This window comes from Bemisia tabaci, chromosome 6, assembly GCF_918797505.1.
Source record: "Bemisia tabaci chromosome 6, PGI_BMITA_v3".
In the NCBI taxonomy this organism is placed as follows: Eukaryota; Metazoa; Arthropoda; class Insecta; order Hemiptera; family Aleyrodidae; genus Bemisia; species Bemisia tabaci.
In genome coordinates this window covers 4,874,381-4,896,249 of record NC_092798.1, presented here as the reverse complement: position 1 = coordinate 4,896,249, position 21,869 = coordinate 4,874,381, and the positions used below count along the sequence as shown (strand labels likewise).

The window sequence follows — 21,869 nt, the reverse complement described above, 5'->3', positions numbered from 1 at the left end:
CAATAGGCGGCGCCTCACGTGTCTGTCATATTTTCCATTGACGCAAAATAACTCGCCTTCCCCCTCCCCCCCGTTGTTACGCTGTTTTTCTCTTATTTACGCGATGTTTCCGTGCAGATATCAGAAATATTCCACGTTAAATAATTTGCTGTGGAGTTCCATCCTTCTTAACATGATATGATTGAGAATTGCGATGATGTCGCACGGTTGTGGCGTAGAAGAAATCTGTTGTTTTCACAGAAGTGGAAAATTTTTTAATCTAGGGAAAATAAGAAAGCAAGGTTATCACCTTGATGCAGATAGGAAATACTTCCTGAGGAGGGAGGGGATTCAATGAAGAAGGATTCGGAAGACATCTCTAGGGACGGAGAGGGATGACGTCGCTGTGGAGTTCCTTTCTTGCAAGGGGACAATTTCTTGAAAAGACAGGGAATTTTTTTGCGGAACCTTGCCTTCCTTCCAGTAAGAACATTGTATATTTTTGCTCTCAAGTTTTTTGTGAAAATACTCTTTTACTCTTTAACTGCCTCCCTCCCCCCAAAGAAAAAATAAAAAAAATAATAAAATGAACTATCAGGAACTCGCACAGGTGTTCTAACATTTGACGTGCATGTGAGTCTCTGTACTTTTTATAAATTTTTTAAAAAATAATACATAGAAATTTCAGAGGATTATATGTTCAAATTTTCCGAAAAGTCACAGAATTTTGAAATCTAAGAAAACTTGGCTTCCTGCCCTAAAACATTCCAACAAGTCGTTGCTGCTGGGATACATATATTTCATATTTATCTGTCGACTTCCATCAAGTCCTAAATAGATGCTTGCTTCATTTCTACTTCAAGGAACGTTAGGTTTGTTTTGAAAGGCCTTATCCTTGAATTAGTTATTTATAGATCCACAACAACCTTTTCCTAAGTAGATTTGTTTCACTCACAAACGCAATTTTTATCTGTGGGGGAGGAGGATGGAGAAGGATGAATTTCTATCTAATCTTAATCATACTCAATGGGATTATTCAAAAGTTGTTTTACTTTTCTACAAGATAAGGTCCTGATAGAAGGTTATGTGATATTCACTCCATTTAACGAGGCAATTGAAATACAATTTTTATTTAATCAGACAAAGATATTTAGTTGGTAAATTTAGGAAACTGATTTCAATAAATCAACAACATAAAGGACACAGTCTTATATTTTGTTTCCTTGGATCGACTTGTAAGAAAAGAGTAAATAAGTAACCCGTATAAACTTGATAAAATATAACAATACAAATTTGTGCTTTGGTTATAAAAACTAGTATGAATGCAAACTGGAGGGAATAGAAACTTTCCTGAATCGGTCCTTAAAACTAGTACTAATTATAAGGAAAAAGCTTTTGGAGCAAAAAATTAAGCTCGTAATAAAAAAAATTCAAAACAATATTCTAAAAAATTGCACGTCATAATTTTTCTTTGGTTATTGTATCATAAAAATGGTAAAATCTTTCATCAATTTTAAATTTAAAGCACACTCTTTTTCTGTAAACTTCTAAAATACATACACATGAACTTAAATAAAGCAAGCCACCTTCTAAGTTCTATCATAAAGTAAAATGAGAAAAAGATAAACTGATAAGGAATAAATGTGTCCGTTACAGAAAAGTGAGAAACACCGGGAACTAAAAAGTCATCCAATACAAACACTCTACAGTGGGTATGAAAATTGTAAAAAATAAAATTTCATGAATTACAAAATAAAAATTTTGAAGTGCGTTGTCAGATATTTTGGGAACATCTGGCAGACTTTGTGCAAATAATTATTAGCACTGGCTTTCAAAAGAGCCCTTATATTTTTATAAAAAATAGTGGATTCTAATTTTTCTTGCTTTGTGCGATTGGTCCATCTCAGTTTTCATGATCTTAATTATATAAGGTTAAGAATACCAGTTTTTAAAACGCAAAATTGCTTTTTCCCACTCCAAATATGCTTTTTTGTAGTCAGTGCTTACTGGTTTGGGGCTGAAAATTTGGTCCAGTTTCCTTAAATCGATGATTTCATCTCTTGATTTCCACAAACCTGGAAAAAGAAAAATAGATTTTACTCTACAGAAAGCTGTCTACATATTTTCAAACAGTGTTCAAGAAAAAAAGGAGCTGAACCTCCTTAGTGCTGAGTTAATTTAATAGCCGTATGTCTGAAGACCTTTTAACAATTGTTTTTTCGTTTCTTTCTTTCTCTCAGTAATTCTTCAGCTTACCTTCAATTCAATATTGGTTATGCTTTTTTTCCCAACTCATTTGTTGTATTTATTTTAGCTCTGATAAAATTGAAATGCTGTTATAATGAAGCCATAAAGAACTAATCCTTTAATGTCTGCTAAATTTAAAAAATGAGCGGGTCTTTATTCTGAAATTCGGAAGTTTTTCTTTAATTTTCTTTCATGTTCATGGTCAACGTCGAAAACTTCTCACATTATATACTAATCACAAACATAAATTTTATTTTATTTTTTAAGGAATGAAAACTGGTATCTAATCCTTTGCATTTTGATGTGCAAATTTTCTTTTGAAGCAATGACCAGAGGAGCCCCTTTGAAAAGTCTCCCTGGTGGTAAGTTTTTTCAATCCCTCATTGATTTGAACCTTCTTAACAGTCAAGAGTTTTTTTTTTCAATTTCTTCTCAATCTGAGAGTCCTCCTGATGAGGCAAATTCTATCACTTTTTTCCGTAAAATATTCATTGAAAGAGTCTTCATCGTTGAGTTAAGCAGTAAGAGAGCAAGTGGTCGAAAGACAAAATATTAAGAAATAATGAAAAATTCAAAATGCAGTTTCATTAAAAATCTTACCTGAAAAAAGGCCAGCCATGTAGGCAACGCCTAAAATTGATACATCCGTGAACACAGGTCGTTCAACTGCCAGACCAGTATGATTGGCAATCGACTGACAAACAAAGTCATTTTTTGAGACTCCGCCATCAATACTGTAATCACATGATTATATAGTTTCAATAATGTATCATGTAATTTTCAATATTAATAGATCACATTCAAACAATTTTCCAGAAGAGATTCTGGATAATTTGAGACTTATACTTTTATTCAATACCTTTTGCCCTTTTAAACATTTTTGTCTTTTGATTTGCTATATACACCCAGGACGTACTATTGAGGTTATTTCGAAGTGTTTCTCTGTCTAATCTTATGTATAAATACCTGCTAAACTACAGCTTAATGCACCCTAGCTGGGAATTTTTGGAAAAATGTTCTAAAATCCAAAAATAAAGAATTGAACATTCAATCGAATCGAATTGCTCTAAGAAGTGCTATTGAAGCACCTTGGAAATGTTTTGTATCAGAGCTCTAATGTCTGCAAAACTTTCATTAAAATGTTGCCAAATTTGAAGAGTTGATCAGCAGATAAGTAATCACTATTTCATCCTTAGAATCAAAATATTCCTTTTGAAACTTACAAAAATGTTTCTTTTCTTAGCCCCAGGGAAAATACCAAAAATTAAGAAACGTCAGATAATGAAGTATTTAAAAGAATGTTACCGAATGTGCGAGTATGAAAAACTCGCTTCGTCCAAGAGAATCTCGTAGAGTTGACCAGTACGGAAAATGATGCTCTCCAAGATTGCTCGAACAAGATTGGCGAGAGATGTAGAGGGTTTAACTCCAATGAAACCTGCGGCAGCTTTGGAGTCATTTATTGGAGCCTGAAATCAAAAACCCAAAAATTTAACTTTTCATTCTCCCCAATATGTACTCAATTTGTAGTGGCTCAAAACAGAAACTTCAAAATGCGTACTGTCAAATTGTGTCAAATGAAAGGAATAGAATACAAATTCGAAATCTCTGATAAAACAGCAACATAGCTTTGTCAGAGGGAGATCTGTGGTCTCCAGTCTGCTGGTTTTCAGCGATTTTATTACTGCAACTCTTGATTACTCTCTTCAGGTAGATGTTTTGCACGTTGATTTTGCTGAAACCTTTGATTTAGTAAGTCATTATTGTTTCATTAAAACTGCTGAACTAAGGAAAACCGCCGTATGAACCTTCAGGCATTGCGAAATTTCCTTTGATAAATCGCAAATTTTCCGGTAAACTTATGAATATTTTCTTCCAATTTTTCAGATAATTTTGTGCGCAATTTCACCCAAATTTCTTGAAAATTTCAAGAAAAAATATTCATATGTTCCCTCAAAAATAATCATTATATTGGAGGAAATTCGGCAACTCTAGAATGTTCATGTGGCGTTCTTCTTTAAAACGGCAGAAAAAGCTTTCTTTGATCTTGGCCTCCATGAGCATTTTGTTAGGTACCTGGGTTTATTCTTATCCAGGCTTGAATTTTTGGAACGCTTTGATGTACGCTGATGACTTTAAAAGCTTATGGAATTGTCAGGCCTCTGCATTATGCTATGCTCTTCATGCACTTTCAAGCGGACCTGGATTATCTATCTAAGTGGTCAAGGTTGAATTAATTAAAATTTTATTTGAGCAAGTATAAAGTTCTGCCTAACTTCAGATTTTCCTCTCTGCAAATCTCCGATTGAGAGGGTTGACACCATCAGGAATCTGGGTGTCATTTCCATTTCCGATTTCAGTTTTTCTAAACAAGTAGACTTTGTTGTCAACGAGGCTTTCAAAAGTTTACGTTTTATTAAAAGAGTGGTTAGGAGGTTTCAACTTGCTATTATTTTGTATCTTTATCGTACTTTGGTTCTTCGGCATTTAACTTTTGCATTAATGGTTCGATCCTCTTACACTTAGAAAAATATGTATCTGTAAGTTGGAGTTGCCTCAACATCATTTGCTTTGCTTCTTATCCTTTAAATTTTGATCACCCATGTCTGTCTGCGACCATGATTATGATGAACTCCTTCAAATTTAACTCCATAGACAAATAGAAAAAAGTTTACTATCATCATTTCTTCTTATTATTATTATTTTAGTGGCTTTTGCTCCAATGGAGGAGCCCACAGCCATCTAGAGACATTTATTGTTACTTATGTTGCAAAACTTTGGGATGTTTTTTGGGATTACACATTAAATAAGTACGAGGGTTGTCCAGAAAGTAAGTTTACCTTTTTAATATCTCCTGAACCAAGATAGATAGAAAAATTTTTGTACATAACATTGAAGAACCACTACTCTTAGCTATCTAACAAGTTATAGATTTTTAAATTTGGTTCGACAAAACTCTAGAAAATTGGGTTTTTCTGAAGCCACCTCCTCTCTGCACGGGTCCAAAATTTCAAGGAGCGTCATCCGCAAGTGAGCTGCTATGTCTATTGCTTATGGCATAAAAAATACTTAGAGGTAGTTGAAAAAAATGCTTAACAAGAGTGAGGACATTCCTCAACCAGAAAAATGCAAGATTAATCAAGTTTTCATCGATTATTGGTGGGTTTGGACAGCAGTGCATGGAAATTTTAAGCTTAATCCGGTAAAATCGGGGATTTGTAACGCTGAATTTGGTTTCGGTGGGTGAATTGAACTCTATTATTCGTTAACTCCATAAGGAAAGTGATCGTAGCTGCTCACTTCCGGGTACATTTACAGTAAAGAAGTTGTAAAGGCTGCATAATTTTCCAAATGATGCATCTTTGACGAAATTTCTTCGAGAATAGGCGGGATTGTTTGAAAGCTTCGACAATTCAGTAAACTTTTGCTCGGATACAACTAATATTGAAGAAAAGATGGTTGATTCTATTATTTCCTAGTTGAAAAATGTCCTCTCTCATGTTTTACATTTATTTCATTCTCCCCTTGGTCACTTTTTTTCCATAGGCAAAGCAGCTCACTTGCGGATGACGCTACTTGAAATTTTGAACCCATACAGAGAGGAGGTGGGTCCGAAAAAACCCAATTTTCCAGAGTTCTATTAAACAAAATTTAAAAATCTATAGCGCATTAGAAAGCTGAGAGTAGTGGCTTTTCAATGTCATTTACGAAATTTCTCTATCTATCTTAGTTGAGTAGATATTGATTAGGTAAACTTACTTTCTGGACGACCCTTGTACAAGATGTTAACTTACCTGAAGTCCACTGAATGCAGGAATGAAGTACACACCATCACTTGTATTTACCGATGAAGCCACTCTGGATGATTCCTCAACACTTGGAATGATTCCTAGAAAATTATAAAATCTTACCAATCAGAGATCTTCTAGAAAATTATAAAATCTTATCAATTAGAGATCTGCCTCATAAAAATTTTTATACTACAGAATCAATCCTCTTATCCTTGAATATCCTTGTACATCAAAGCCTACAACTAAATTTAATTAAAATTATGCTAGGTCTAATTAATTAATGTTATCGTTGATGTTATTAGATTTTGCTTACCAGTTAAGTTTGCCCAACTTATGAGAGAGCCAGTGTCGTAGGCTGAGCCTTCAACTGCGTAGACGAGTTCGTCCTTAATCCGCCATCCAACAAGAGGGTATAAGCCTGTGGCCAAGCACAAATTTTAAAACATTAACTAGCTGTTGTCATACGAACTGTCAATGCGTTATTCTATTTATTTCACAGTAAAGTGATGATAAGACAATAAAATAAAAGAGAGCAACTGTAGTGGATTTTTTTTGAGGATGAGTGAATGGGATATCCACGCTCAACGGGATCCAAAAATTTGTGCAGTCAGGCGGAAATCTCTAAACATTCGTTGAAAGATTGAAAAGTACAGAAAGTTTCTGACTATTCTAAAATTTGCTGTATTTCAGGCAGTTATTTTCTTGTTGTTTTTTGTAAGCAAGATGAATACTCCTTTTTTCAGCTGTTATTTTACCAACAATAATCAAGTAATAGATTGAGCTATCACTGTGGAAATTTTTCAATATAAAAAAGTACACTCTTACACGAGACCCTTAATTTTTTTCAAGGATCATTAATGAGAAAAAGAATATACCAGTCATTTAAATTTTTTTGAAAGATTCTGGAAGCCAGGGCGTTGACAGTCGGTTGGAAAAGGTTTGTTATTAATAACAGTCAACATAAATCAGATGAGGTTTGCTTGAATAATTAATTACTTTTAGGCTTGTTTCTTTTGTTACAGTTAAGAGGACAAATGGTGCAGCAAGACACTTATGAAAAGAGTTCCGAACTTAGTTCAGTCCAATTGTCAAAACATGGAAATTCAATGTATGTAATAATGTCTGCTCTTGTAGCAGTTGGTGAAGTTAGAGGTCCAGCCTTAAATTTTGCTCAAGTTCATCATGCAGTGTACGCTTTTCCATAGAAATCTTGGTGGGTTTTTATTTGTAATACTTTCCATTTAGTACGTACAAAAATCAATTTCTTGTTGAAAATTCAAAATTTGTATTCATGCACTATAAACTTATGCAAGGGTTTGAATTTTATTTTATCAGTCATAAGCTTCAATAGAATGATAATTTAGATTCCAATCAGGCATATAAACTTAAAATGTGTTGCTGAACAAGCATTGTCTTCTAGCAGTAGAAGTAACCTTACCTTAAACACTATTTTTGTTGGCTTTATAGTGTTTATATTACTGTTTTCTTTTGTTTGCACTTGTTGTTGTTGTAAAACAACTTTGTAAATGCCGGTTTTATAACCATGTTTATTCCACTAAATGCATTCCTAAGCCTGTTACCTGTACCCTTGTAGTTTGTTTGCTTGTTTGCATATTTGTACTGTCATTGCTACTGAGGATGGCCCTCTGGCCAAAATGCATCTATAGGAATAAACACGTTTTTAAAACCCGATCTACTGGTTCAATCATCCATCCACCAAATAGATTCGTAGATGCAATATTAATGGCAAAAGTGCAAGACTACCCCCCTCCGTCTATAATGTTGTAAACTTTCATACTTTATTTTTTCTTCAGAAAACTAGTCAACGTAATTTCTCGAAAACTTCCTTGATTTGTCTTATCTGTTAGTAGAATGTTCTTTCTGAAGTTTGATCTATGAAGTTGACTCGTTCCTCTTTGAAAAAATAAACTAGGAGAGAAGATTTTGAAACACTGCAATGAAGATACAAGGTGTTGTACTTTAGCCATCTATATGCGACTCCTCAAAACATTCTTAATTATTGCATTGATATTATTTCCTTTTTTTTCTTTTTTTTCCGTCGTTTTGAAACGTTTTTTTACATTTTTTTAAACTACGTATGTAAAATGATGCTCCATCCTGTCCTACTGTCCGTATGTTAACATTCAAAACCTTAATAATTGTTACCTGCAACAGATGCATGAGGTATCTGGCCAGTGTTGACGCTCAGAAAGCTGCCTGTCCCCAGTGTTACTTTTAAGTCGCCCGCTTTGAAGCACCCAGAGCCGAATAATGATGCTGCCTGATCAGCCAGCTGGACAGAAAGCAGTCGAAAAGTTTTAACAAAAAGATGAACAAAATTTTCCACATTGATCCTTTCTCTAGGAAGGAAATCAAAAAATACGAAACATCTTTCCTGATTCAAAGTCCAGGATATGGTGGGTTTCAATTCACCAAAATTTTTAAAATTTAATGCATAAACGATAAACAAATAGTTACAGCTTACTGAAAGTGTTTTGGTGCTACAAAAGTTATTAACAACATAAGCAATTAATTTAAAAAACCAAGACTAGTGCAAGTTAACCGGTGATGAAATTTCAGTGAAAAGTTTTAAATTGCAAAGAAAAATCACTTAAGACTCATGCAGCAGTCTATCTTCAGCGGAAACTAAATGCAACAGAAATATCCAGTGTTGTGAAGCGAAACAAATGGTTTTGCAATTTTATCATTAATATATATCAAGTCGCTTGGTTCCCAACCTTGTGTGGTAATTCACCAGAATAGGGTGAGTTCTTGAAAACTTGGGACACTTCGGAAATATCAATAAATTGTACTCTACTGTGGAAAGGCAGGAAATTTCATCATAAAACCTTGAATCCTCCTACCTTTTTGAGAGTTTCTTGACGAATCCAATTATCCCCATGCTCTATCTAGGCACAGCTCGAATTAGAATTCCTTTTGTCTCATGAGGTGCATCTCTAGGCCCAAAATCTGCCAAGTGTCAGGAGATTGCGGGGAATTGAATGATTCATGACCTTGAAAAGTCTAGTAATGTTTGTCTCTCCCCATTAAAAATAAATTTAATTGGACTGCACACTTTGGCAGAGAAGAAAAACAAGAAATATTAAAAAAACTCACAGAACATTGGATAGGTATCTTTTCGCCCCAAATTTCTGCCTTGACGTGGCCAAAATGGTGACCTGCGGAGTCAACAACTTGCGGGAGAATATTGGACGGAATTTTGAAGAGGAAGAAGGCCCACTCGGCCCAGGAGAGAGTGAAGGGGTCAAAGAGGCCTGTAGCACTAGCGCTGGATATGTCAGAGACATGGATCTCGCCTCCGCTTAACTTGTACAGAATCCAAGTGTCTAATGTGCCGAACATCACATCGCCCTTGGCTGCAGCCTCACGCAGCCCTTGTATGTTCTCAAGCACCCACAGGAGTCTCACCGTAACCTAAGGAAAAAATCGTCGGAACGGGTCAGTTGTGCACGCCTCAGGCCCTTATCCTGCCGTGTTAAGGAAAAACGCCGTATGAACATTGGAGAGTTGCCAAATTTCCTTCGATAAAATGTTTATTTTTGAGGAAAGTTATGAACATTTTTCCGAGAAATTTTCAAGAGCTTTAGGTAAAATTGCGAACAAAATTACCTGAGAAATTGGAAGAATAATATTTACAAACTGTCCTGAAAATTCGTAATTTACCAACGGAAATTCGGCGACGTCTAAAGGTCCATACGGCGTTTTTCCTTAGCATGGCAGTATTGATGGCTAAAATGCGAAACCGTGTATCTTCATCATGATGTTTCGAAACTCTGCTCCTATTTTACTTTTTCGAAAAGGAACAAGTCATTTATAAACTAACTTGAAAGTTCTACAGCATATTATGCTAATAAAAAAGGAAAATCAAGGAAGTTTTCAGGATTTTAAGTTGACTGATTTTCCGATGAAAAAATAAAGTTTGACAGGAAGTTTACAGGATTGTAAACGTAGATATGTGGTTTTGCACTTTGGCTGTCGGTATTCTATTTTCATCTGGGGCTGAGCAACCGGAGCCGATTTTCCATCACTACTCTGTTTTTTGGAAAATTTTTGGAAACATGCTTTCTTCACAAATGCCACTCAAATTCTTTTCAAGGAACTGAATGATACTGCTGGAATAGCAAAACTCATTTTATTTGGAAATACATGAGTTATGACAGAGTAGTGAGCAGAAGAAGTCACATCATTTCCAACAGAACAACAGTTAATCCGACGCACCAGCAATTCGTAACCTATAATTTTTTGCTCACTGACAGACACAATAATTAAAATGCTATAATTTTCAACCTTCTCTTGCCGTTTTACCTCTTTAACTGAGTGCATCATCAAAGTCAATTGAAATTCAAATTTATTGTCATTCTATAATAACTCTTCTTCTGAGGAGAGTTATCAATAGTCAAACACTGCCCTTGAAAGAGGCGCTGATAGGCTTCAATCAATGAGTCAGAAAAGACAGATTATTTCAATTTATCTTGCAGAAAATTTCAACTAAATAACTGCATGGATGTATTCTCTAGAGGTTCACCTTAAAAGTCAGCATTGGGATGGTCATTTTAAAACATTGAAGGAACAATTCCCTGATTTGGAAAATTTTAAAATCATTTTGTGCAGCTTTTAAACTAATAGTGAAAATAGTATGATCAATAACTGTATGAAATTGTTTCTACGATGCTTAAGTTTTCAGTTGTTTCTCAGTACTTAAAAAAAGGAATATTGCAAAGTTTTAAATTTTCTTCGATTTTGAGCTTAAAATCACAATTGTAATCAGAAAACTAATTACGCCATAGATCATAATTTATTATTTGAATTAAAGATTTTGCAACATAATACTGGTACTAACCTGCACATTCATTAGTTGGAGATTACTTCCCGCAAGAAATCGGCTGCTTCTCGTTACCATGTAAAGAAACCAGGCACTGTAGCGCAAACTCTAAAATAAACAAGATAAAGCTGAGGCTTTTGTTTTAGTGACCAAAAGGTTGACCTTTTTTTTTATCCTGAAGTTTTTACCAGCCACTGCCTAGAAATTCTTGCAATAATTAAACATCATCACACCAGGTTGCTATCAAAGGATTAGCAAGGAGTTATTGTCTTTAATTTGATTTTTTACTTTACTGGGAAGCCAAAGTTACAATTTTTTGTTGCTGTTGTCTAACAGTCATACTTAGAAACAGAATTTTATTTACTTGTTTTTTCCCCTCTCTTTTCTTTTACAGGTTCAAAAAATACTTCGAGATTGTCAAGGAGCTGGCTGTATTTACAATTGCCAATATTTGATTCTTGAATTATGTGCTAGAGTAGATTCTAAGCACGCAACATTTTCTGTACAATGTCACTCTGGAAAAACATGCTGTCTCTGTGAAGGTAACCCTTTTTCCTTATTTTCCATTCAGAATTTCCATTCACCCCTATTTGAAAACCCAAATGAATGTTATTGGCGCTTATCTGAGTTTTCTTTTTTTTTCTGGCTATTTAATAATAAATTTACTTGTATGTCTTGCCTTGCCTCGCTTGTACAAATCACAGGCCAAAAAATTAAATAACTTCAAAGTTAAAAAATTTTCACCAAGTTTTGTGTTTAGGATAGAGAAAAATGAGAATAAAATTCAAGTAATAAGACTGGTATGTTTTCCTTTGTAAGACATGAAGAGATTAAAAAATTGGCATTTTCAAAATTTGAGAAGAATATTTCCAAAGTCACGCTATTGATTATGTTTAAATGCTGCAACAAAAGTGCAAAATGAAATTCATGTTGAATGAAATTTGCGGCTTATCTTTTGGGGAAAAAACCCCGCAAGTAACTTAGTATTAGACATGTAATGTTGCGGAGCTGCTGTAGACTTACCCTCATCCATAATGACCCGTTCAGGGACTTGACTAAGCTGTCAGCTCGAATGTCTTTCCATGAAATGAAGTTATGGTATGGTTCTCCCGTTGTCCGATTCCAGGTGATGAACGTCCCGCGTTGAGTAGATATGCCCAGGCATCGAATTTCACCAACACTGATCTTTGAATCTGATTCAGAATTCACACACATACAAGCTTATTTATTTTTCCTGGAGGTCTAGTTTAGAGAGCTACTGGCTACTAGCTCTCTGTTTTCGAGAAACTTCGAGGACATTTTTACCCTCTAGAAATAAGATACATTAAAGTCAAGTAATAATGTAGGTACCTTGAAAGAACATAGGACATTGATTCGAAACTTGGAAGGATGTTTAAAAATAGGCAAAAAAGTTCAAATAGGGAACTTGCAACTTATGTGATGTTTATCTTTTCATCAAAAATTTTCTGTGTTAGAAGTTAATGAATGCGAGGTTTCCAGTGGTGTGGAAAACAGGGAGTCTAGGATTTCATGAGAATGCATTGGCTGAGCAGCTTCAGCCTGTGCCGTTCGAAAGAACCTAAACAATTTCTTAATTACTTTTCCATTATTAGAATCTCTATGATTGAAATTCTGTTTAACGGTTAGAAAAATTCAGCGTTTTTAAAAAAAAAAAAAAAAAAAAAAAAAAAAAAAAAAAAAAAAACGATTGAGTGGAAGTTTTGTTAAAAGTTAGGGAGTCAGAAAATTTGGAGTCAAGGAAATTTCATAGAAGCCAGGAGAAAGTCAAGGTAAGGTAGGGTCAATTGAGGAATTTTCAGGAACCCTAGAGTGCTGTTTTCAAAGATTTTGGACTCTAGCAAAATCATTGCTGTGTGTCAAATTACAGGAAAAAATTGTGAGCAGGATCCTCTCTATCATACCTCAGATATTATCATCCCGGAGGCTGGGGAAGGGGGTTTGATGTGAAACTTCAACTCCCACCTCCTTACATAAAGCAAGCAAGACTTTTCTTGTTTTTAAACTTGACAAAATGTTTGACAGAGTCTTTGTCAACAGTTTAAAATGTATGGTCTTTTAAGTATTGCTCGGAGATAAGGTATTCCCGCACATTAAAATGAAGAAGCGTTTTTTTTTCCTTTTTAGCCTGAAAAGGAATCATTTCTGTTTCTGTAATGCTTGTAATCCTTTCATGAAAGTTCAAAAATTATGGTTACTTCAACCCAAATTAGCATTGCTTCTATCAAATTTCATGATCATTCTGAATGTATTTTTAATTTGTTGATGTTGTTTTTTACTTTCTTTCTTCCTTTCTTTTTTTCAAGTTGATTAGGTTATATTTAATACGTACAAAAAACATCGCCAGCATTAGAAAAAAAGATGCAAAGAAAGAAAAAACTCTTCAACAGTTTAGAATTATGATGTAATTATCTAGAACAATTTGAAAATTAGAATGGAGCACAAAACAAACTAGTCTGCTCAAAAGTTGTTCTCTAGTAAAAGGAGCTAATATTGCTTTTGTTAAAGTAAAAAGTTTGTTAAAGTTTTGTAAAATGAAAGTACAAATAACTTGTACATTCCTAAATGGACCAGCCATACTGCTTGTGTCAGTGCTGCCCTTCATAGATCTAGAATAATGTTAGTTCATTTCAATTAACTTCTCTTGCACCTGTCAGTAGAAACAATCCTTTATTTAAAAAACAGTGGATAGGTATTTTGCGATGAAAATTCAACTACTTTATGTACTATTTGTGTGAGTCAACCACCACCGTCTCCTTTCAGTCTCTCCTGGAATGATAGATGCGGGTAGTAAAAACCTAAACTCTGCTTCAACAAAACCAGACAGTTTAAAAACATGTTCAGGCCCTTCATTGTTCAGTCATCGTGGGTGGTGCAACAGAGCTGCTTCTCACCTTTCTAAATACTTCTTCTTCTTCTTCTACTAACGACTAGGGCATGACCCTGTTTGTCAAGCCTTTGAGTGCCAAGCACAAAATATTAAAAATTTAATAATTATCTGTAAAGATTCGTCAAGTCAATAAAACAAATAGCAACAGGAACATTCAATCATCTTCAGGAGAAGAGAGCCAGCTTTGTGCCCATCTCTTAGGCGGTCGTCCAGGCAGTCTTTTCCCTAAGTTCTAAATACTTAAGCGCTGTATTTTAGCCCCAGAGTTACCAAGAGTTACATCATTTTAAGCAGTGTGTTTTTTTTTTTTTTTTTGGTTCCCCCTTCAATTTTATTCTGCTTTACTGATCCACTTTTTTCATCATTTTTGGGTTCATCAAAGTTGAAGCAACGAATATCTGCGAAACCAGTTTCAGCTTATTTGGATCTATTTGTTAATGATTTAAATAAAGATGGTCGCTGTCAACCTGAAAGAAAGGTTTATGAATAATTAAAATTTTGGTTTTACTCTCCAAATATACAGTTTTTATTATTGAGCAGAATTTTCAGCATTCTGAACAGTGCTTCGATAGTCAATCAATCACTTCATAATTTCTAGATTTTAAGACATTTCTTAACACATTTCCGAGGTTCATGTCACACTGTAGTCCATAAAATATTTGCACAGGAGATTCAACAGAGCATCTTGAAACAGCTTCACGAGAACGTCCCAAATAATGTGGCAAGTCATAAAGCAGAATGTTTCGCAATGTTCATCAGAAACGTACTTCCAGAGTTGTTTTCAAGTGTGTCTTGATCAAATCTTGTGTACAAATACCTGACAGATTACAGCGCTATGAGTTGCTTGGCGTTTATGAGAGAACGTCTTAAAATCTAGAAGTCATCAAGTGATCTTTGGACCATCAAATCGTTCTCCAAAATGTTGAAGATCCACCTTGATGTACAAATGAATTCAACATCAGGAACTTGTCGTGGATATCAGCTTTCCTGTTTCAAGATTATTTGTTGTGAAATGTATCATTGACTCATAGCCAAGGCTAATTAATCTGCCAGTTACGTCATAATCAATACTGGGCCAGTATTGTAGCCACCTGACCTGTGTAATAGTTATGTGCATGGCTCATGTACCAATTGTAAGAATAAAAAAATATCGTAACGCTGTTGATATGACACATGAAAGACTGGTCTTATCAGAGCAAACTCTCAGAGTCACATTTTGTCTTTGTTACAATATTTTTGAAGGATAGTAATCTACAAAAGCAATTTTGTGAAGGCGAGGAACAATATCCACTGGACAGAAATTTTTTTTTTTTAGGTCATCGGCATTGGGTCGAGCAAGAGAGAAGTCTTCCAAATTTACGTGAGACTCATGATTTTGAAAGTCTCAAAGTTTTAGAATCAGAGGGAAACCTCAATACCCAAAAAACTCAACAGTACCTTGGCCTTATAATTCCAACCAGAATGAATCATACCAAAAGTGAAAGAACTATGTTGACAGAACTGTCCTAAATTTTACATGATCTGATTTTTGGGATAAAAGAATTGATGTTGGGGAGCGTTCACGATTGAAGAATATTCTTTCTGAAATCATTTTTTTTTTTTTTCAATTTATTTATTTTTTTTTTTTATTTAGAAATAGATAACAATTTTCTACAAAAGATAACATATTACACAAACATAAATGTGAGATTGTTATTTCATACAGGAAACTAACACCTGCTACTTACAAAATTCCCAAAGAATCATATTCCTTTCACCAAATGACAAAGAAAAAAGATCTGAACTTATGCTACAAATGGTAATAAAAGATCTGTCAATAAAGATACCTAATTAATGGACATTGGGTATAATCTAAAAATTTGAAAACAGGTGAAATGAGCCTAAGAATTAAGCGTTTTGAAGAGATGTGACAGTCATGATTTTTGTTGAGCCCATGTTTCTCTCAAGACTCCATACTCAATAAAATAAGTATCAAAAATCTTCATGGCCTTCGAAAATTTGGAGATGGATTCTAAAAATTGGGCTTACCATCTAACGACTCCTAAAGTTTGAGGGGAAGTTAAAATGCAGAAGTTTGGGGTGAATCTAAGCACTACATATATCAGAATATTTCTTTGACTCATTTTAACTGACTGTGAAATTAGATTGTTTTCCTTTCAACATCTGACTCACAGAAAATTGAGACCAGCCTCAGGAGAGAATGCATTACAAATGTGGGATCATACCCGAAATTGAAGATAAAATGATGAGAGGTAACATCATAAATCAATTGATAGTAATGCTTTGTGAGATAAACAGTTTTCCAAACCTTCTTTTTTGCAGACAGATTCCGATGAAGTGAAGAAAATAGTACTCTATAAAGTAGTACTTCCTTGTACAATGATTATATTTGATATATTATGTGCGTGCTTTTTTCCCTCTTAAATATATTTATAATCTAAGTACCAATTCTTACTCCTACCCTTATTGCATTCTCTGAATTATCATTTTGAGTTTTATGCGCAAACTTAATTAAGTGTTTTGGACTTTCTGTTCACAGGTTCTATTTTGTAAGAAAAATACAAACTTCGATTTTGTCACCAACTTGGACTGTTAACTATCTAGTCATGCTCAGGTGCTAATTTCTACTTTCCCAGATTTAATTTTAAGAAATATGTCCTTCTTTTTCTCTCTTCCCTCCTACCCCCCCCCCCCCCTCTCAAATCCGTAGTTAAATGCATTTCGAGAAACTGTGAGAAGAATCATTTTCAAGTCAGCAATATGTACGTGTGTCATTACTTTAATAAAAAAAGCTAGTCAGATTGGTCACAACAACGTTGGAACACAAAACGCATACCTAAATGCAGCTTTTCCATTTTAAAACCTATGCACCTCATTGGTAAGGCTCCACCTTAGCATCTTTGCTCTGTAAATTTTATGAGACCAGTAGCTCGTCTGAAAAACTCTCAGCAATCCCAAAATCGAACTTTTAATTAATTTACGTTTTATGTGTGATTTGAATGATTTTTTATTTAGCCTCATGTTTTGTTTTTCTGGTTCACAGGTAGTGTCTAGTTGATCTTGATGTGTTATGGCCCCTCTTCCAAAACAGTTATCTGTCTTCAAGGATTACTGGTTACTTAATCCTGAGTTCTCCGAGTGGCCGAGTGGACAAGTATGAGTTCTCTTGTCTTTGGTGTAGAAGACTCTGTTCTTTGTCCAACATGGGGAAATGAGCTCTGCGAAGTCATGCAAAGGGTGCAAGACATTCAGACTTGCAAAATACGGACTTCCAATTACGGATCATGTCCAAAACGAAAGAGCAATTACAGATCCTGTCCAGAAGGAAAGTGGCAATAAGAACTCCTTCTCAGCCTCAGTCTCTGTTAGTCCCTTCAAGCTCATAACGGAAACAGGCTAGTTTTTGGAATTCCCTTATCAAAGATGATGTCACCTATGCGGAGATCATCTGGTGCTTGGCATCTGTTTACCATGACTTATCTCTCTCTTCGGGGGAAGTTGGACAAGATACTTTCCGCCTATGTTTAAATCCAGTCAAATTGCTGAAGAAATAAGTGTAAGTATTGATAAAATGCATTACATTATTATTTTTGGGATAGGAAAATACTTCTGTAAGAAATTGATTGATCAGCTTGTACAAAACGTTGAAATGTTTTCAATTTCTTTTGATGAAAGTTTAAGTCTTATTCAGAAAGAACAAATGGATTTTCATGTGCGCTGCTGATGTTCAGCCAAAAACGAATGTATTACCTGTTATATAGGATCAAGTTTGCTAAGAGGTTCTACTGCTGTTGACTAAGTGAATGCCATTAAAAGTCAGTTAGAACCCTTAGATTTAAAAAAACTGTTACAAGTAAGCACGAATGGACCTAATGTAAACCTGAAGTTTCATAAAGACTTGCAGGATTATCTCGACCAAGTGTTTGAGCCTTCTGATAAATTTATGTCATTAAACACTGGAAATTGTGTTTGAGCCTTCTGATAAATTTATGTCATTAAACATTGGAAATTGCGTTTGAGCCTTCTGATAAATTTATGTTATTAAACATGGGAAGTTGTGGGTTCTTAATAATGTATACAGTACTCCCTCTTCCAATTCAGACTTATTCTTCATAGAAATAGAACAGTTACTTGACATTTTGTATAATAAAAAGTGCCATTCCATCATTTGTAGTGACTTCAATATTGATATTTTGGACAAAAAAAGTAGTGAATCAGTCTACTTTCTCAATCTTCTGACAACCTACAATTTATAGCCCATTTTCAGCAGTACTCCATCGCGAGTTTGCAAAGAATCTAAAACAATGATTGATAATTGTATTTCTAATCTTCCTGTGACCAACTCTTTAATGCTTTATCCAGGTTTATCAGATCATAGGGCACCAATTGTTGAAATCGATAGTACCTACTAAAATAGCGAGAAAATCAGAATTTGTCCATAGTCGGCGAATCTGGTCTAATGAAAACAAACAAAAACTAAGAACCTTGCTAGTGTACATGATCTCAATATTACTTGTATGCAAGGATAGGGTATCAAGTGAATTTACAAGATTTAACGATTTGCTGTATAATTCTATGGAATCAATTTGTCCACTTATCTAAATGAGAAGTAGGAAATGTCTTGACTATTACTATAATGCTGAAGTAATTGAATCAAGTGGGCGCAAAAGGCAATTGTACATTAAGTATAAAGATACTGGTTCTAAACAATTTAAGAGGGAATGGAATAACGCAAACAGACGACTCAAGAAGTTAATTGTATAAATTGAAAAATAAAAACTGTAATGATACAAAACTTAGTAATTCAAAAAACAAAAATAAAATGGTCCGGAATATTATTAAAGCGGAGACCCAAACTTCGCAAATGCCCTTAATCAGGGTCAATAAATAATGAAGGAAGAATTCTGTCCCACAAATTAAAAATTTGACATTTCTCCTTGTGAACACTGACTTGCATGATAGCCATTATGTTGGCTCCCATGTACCAATTGTAAATGAATCAAATAAATAAATAAACTCACATAATTCAAGTTCCAAGGTACAAATACGAGGGAAACCCCAAAAAACCGGAATTTTGCTGTAACTTGGTAACAATGGAAAATATTCGAGTTCCACTGCTAGGAGGTGTAACTAAGAGCTGTGAAGAGTCACTCAGCCACATTTCAACATCGCAGCACATTTTCTTTCATTTTGGCGAGACTTGGCTTTAGGGGTGTTCGGCAACTTCGTCGTTTTTGAAGATCGGTCAATTTCAGTAACAACACTTAGTGCTCAAATTTTTCTCTCGGACTCGATGAAAATACGGCTTCCTCTGTTTACCTTTTGAAGTGTTGCTTCTGAAGGACAAGCCTCATCAAAAACTTCAGCGTGAGTACGGTTTTCTGTTAAAAAATGATGCTGTTCCGCCCGAAACCCTTGTACGGCTCTAAACCACTATTAGCGATGAAAATATGTAAAAAATCGCGTTTTTATAAATGAAAATGGCTAAATATCATTTAATTAACTAGCAGATATCACTTAAATGTAATACAGAAATATTCAGAACATTACTGTGAAAAATTTGGGCCTAAAACGCGTTGTTGCTGAATGGATCCCCCATTTTGTGCTCTAGCCAGTGATGGCCACCTGGCGTTCAGCTGGCATTCGAACGATAAATCACTTTTTAAAACAAAGAAAAACATTTGTCCACTTACGTTGTAGGTAAAGTATGTTCCCTGCAAGATTCGCTCCAAAAATTGACAGAGTTTAGCCACACATTGCCTATGAAGATCACCTATCTTCAAAAACGAAGAGCTCAGAGAACATCCCTTACGCGAGGGCTCGCCAAAATGGAACAAAATGTGCTACGAAGTCGAAATTTGGCCTAGTGACTCTTCATAGCTCCTAGTTACACCGCCTAGCTGCAAAACCCGGATATTTTCCACCGTTGCTAAGTTACAGCGAAATTCTGACTTTTTTAGGTCCCCCCTCGTGGTAGAATTAAAAAGGCATGTATCCTTGTTTTTGAGAATAGAGGATTTAATCGTTGAACATTTCTCACAAAGCATGTCTGTAATTTTCTCATAAAAAATGAAGTGCCAGGGGAAATTTTGTATCACCACTGTGATGGTAAGTATGGGTGTCCACCAATGTGCTTTAGTGATTTTAACACTGAACGTAACCTAACACTTAACTTGAAAGAAAAAAAATGGTTATTTAGGAAAACAGGTGGCTCAAACTTTTACTCCTGCTAATCTTCCCAGAAGATTAAACACTTCTATTCTTGTTTAGAAACAGCAGAAAAATTCACTCAAGCAATACTGCTTGCTATACACTGATTGATCACCTGGAGTAGGTTCACATTCTCAAGTGCTGCGGCAACACGTTCTTTGTCCGCTAACTGTTTGTTGACTGCAGCTTCGGAGGCGTGTGTGCCAGGCGTGATCTCCACCTTGACCTTGAAGCGTGTAGGAAGAGCCCTGATGAGTTGAACTCGAATCGAAAGCCCAATCAGAGTTGCCATACTGCAATGCGGAATCGTCGGTGTGAATTGAATTTCGACTAGACCCTTTTCATTGTCAACATTGATGAGACTTTGTTTCACAACATCCAGCTCTTCGAGAGAAAAGGGATGTTCTGGATCGTTGATGGAACGTATCAAGTCAAAGATTTCTCGGGCGTCAAACTGGTCCTCGACCGCATCATCCTCATCCTCGGGTGTCACCTCACGTCTTTCACTCTTTTGGAAGAGTTTCGGGTTGAGGTTCTCTATCTTCATCCTGTCACTTGCCATTTCACAGTAAAATAACTGAACACGTTATTTTTCACTGGTGTCTAGTGAGAACACAATTTTGAAACGTTGTGGTACTGTAACTAAAAATCCTACACTGTTTATCTGATTGCCTGTGGCTCCCGTGGTGCACTGATACAAGTTTAATCTTCGCAAAACTTTCTACACAAGTGACCAATGTCACACAAGAAGCTATGGCTTAGTAGTAAATACTTAAGTGCGGAATATAATGCACCAGAGTTTTCAAATGTAGTCGGTCAAATTTAACGAACTGGAAAGAATCCGTTTGTTATCAAAATAGAAGTACCGAAAGGGGATTACTCACTTAGGATGGCAATGTCCACAACACGTCTGATTTTACTCCACAAGTCTGTGGGACTGATTTCAACCCTGCCTCGCTCGGGGTATAATTCTGTCACCTGGAACAAATATATTGCAGAAAATACTGAATAAAAGCTAGGAAGACATGTGATAGGAAAACACAACTGCATAAGTCTACGTGAACAACTAGAACTGTAAAATAGTCTTCCAAGGTTGATAGTCTCTCGTTTCCTGGGGCCGAATTTTATCGGCTTTTTCACCCGGAATGTAACATTCATCGATGAGTTTAAACCGCACCTCAGGCCAATCAGAAGCGCTAAGCCGTACCTAAGTGTAGTTGGGAACATTCTAAGTATATTTAAGTACGCTGTAAGGACCGACAAAATTCGGCCCTAGAGGTCAGATTGAGAGAGTACATACATACGCCAACTTACTTTGTCTGTACCAGCACCCAGGGATTCAGCTTGCTTGTTTAAAACATGACATCTGATGGTAGTGCTGCCAACATCTAATGCTAGGATGTACTTCTTATCTAACACATCACCCATTACCTTACAAGAATCTTACAGGTGAATGGTTTTGCGTGGAAAAAATGGCCATGCACTTGCAATGACAAAATCGCACAATTGTTACAACAAGGAGCCCAATTGACAGGTCACCTTGATGATGAGCTCTAAGGCGCACCTGGTACTTAATCTAGCTTTGACAGTAGTATGAAATTCAGAGAAATCAGAACTTAAGAAGCCGCTTTCGAAGTTATTAAGAAAGGGTGAAACAACTTCAACTTGTCAACAAATGTCAAAGAACACAACAACGAGTCGAGTGTTCAGCAGAGATTCACTCCTGAATTCCGAAGGCAGGACTTACAAAAAATCCTGCCGAATTTCCATCGCAAACTGTCTGGTGCGCAGTCGGGAGCATCGATGTTCCCTTTCTGCAGACTCTAGGCACTCCGCACCCGGAGAAGGATTTTCTGTCAGTCCTCGCCTCAGGCAGAGATTCAGCCCCTGA

At 35.5% G+C, this 21,869-nt stretch overlaps 3 protein-coding genes across 4 annotated transcripts in view; 1 reads left to right on the top strand and 2 right to left on the bottom strand.

Annotated features, from left to right (window-relative positions):
- Rad1 (Radiation insensitive 1) overlaps window positions 1–7,709 on the top strand; it is a 23,860-nt gene extending 16,151 nt beyond the window's left edge. The window contains exon 8 of one of the 2 annotated variants that reach the window (XR_011900039.1): window positions 7,040–7,709. The gene's annotated coding sequence lies outside the window, so the exon portion shown is untranslated. Of the gene's footprint in view, window positions 1–1,635; window positions 1,774–7,039 lie in introns of those variants that run through there. The other variant, XR_011900040.1, reaches the window with a different exon arrangement.
- LOC109038480 (glycerol kinase 5) lies at window positions 1,174–21,869 on the bottom strand. Its single transcript, XM_019053528.2, has 11 exons — window positions 21,293–21,869; window positions 20,863–20,956; window positions 11,884–12,053; window positions 10,879–10,968; window positions 9,135–9,452; window positions 8,184–8,310; window positions 6,331–6,435; window positions 6,021–6,115; window positions 3,532–3,695; window positions 2,827–2,960; window positions 1,174–2,054 (listed from the first exon to the last, which is right to left on the bottom strand). Exons 1-11 carry the CDS (start codon window positions 21,404–21,406, stop codon window positions 1,912–1,914), a joined length of 1,554 nt encoding a protein of 517 aa, XP_018909073.2. The 5' UTR covers window positions 21,407–21,869; the 3' UTR covers window positions 1,174–1,911.
- galla-2 (MIP18 family protein galla-2) lies at window positions 19,763–20,841 on the bottom strand. Its single transcript, XM_072301467.1, has one exon. The coding sequence runs from the start codon at window positions 20,538–20,540 to the stop codon at window positions 20,058–20,060; it is 483 nt and encodes a 160-aa protein (XP_072157568.1). The 5' UTR covers window positions 20,541–20,841; the 3' UTR covers window positions 19,763–20,057.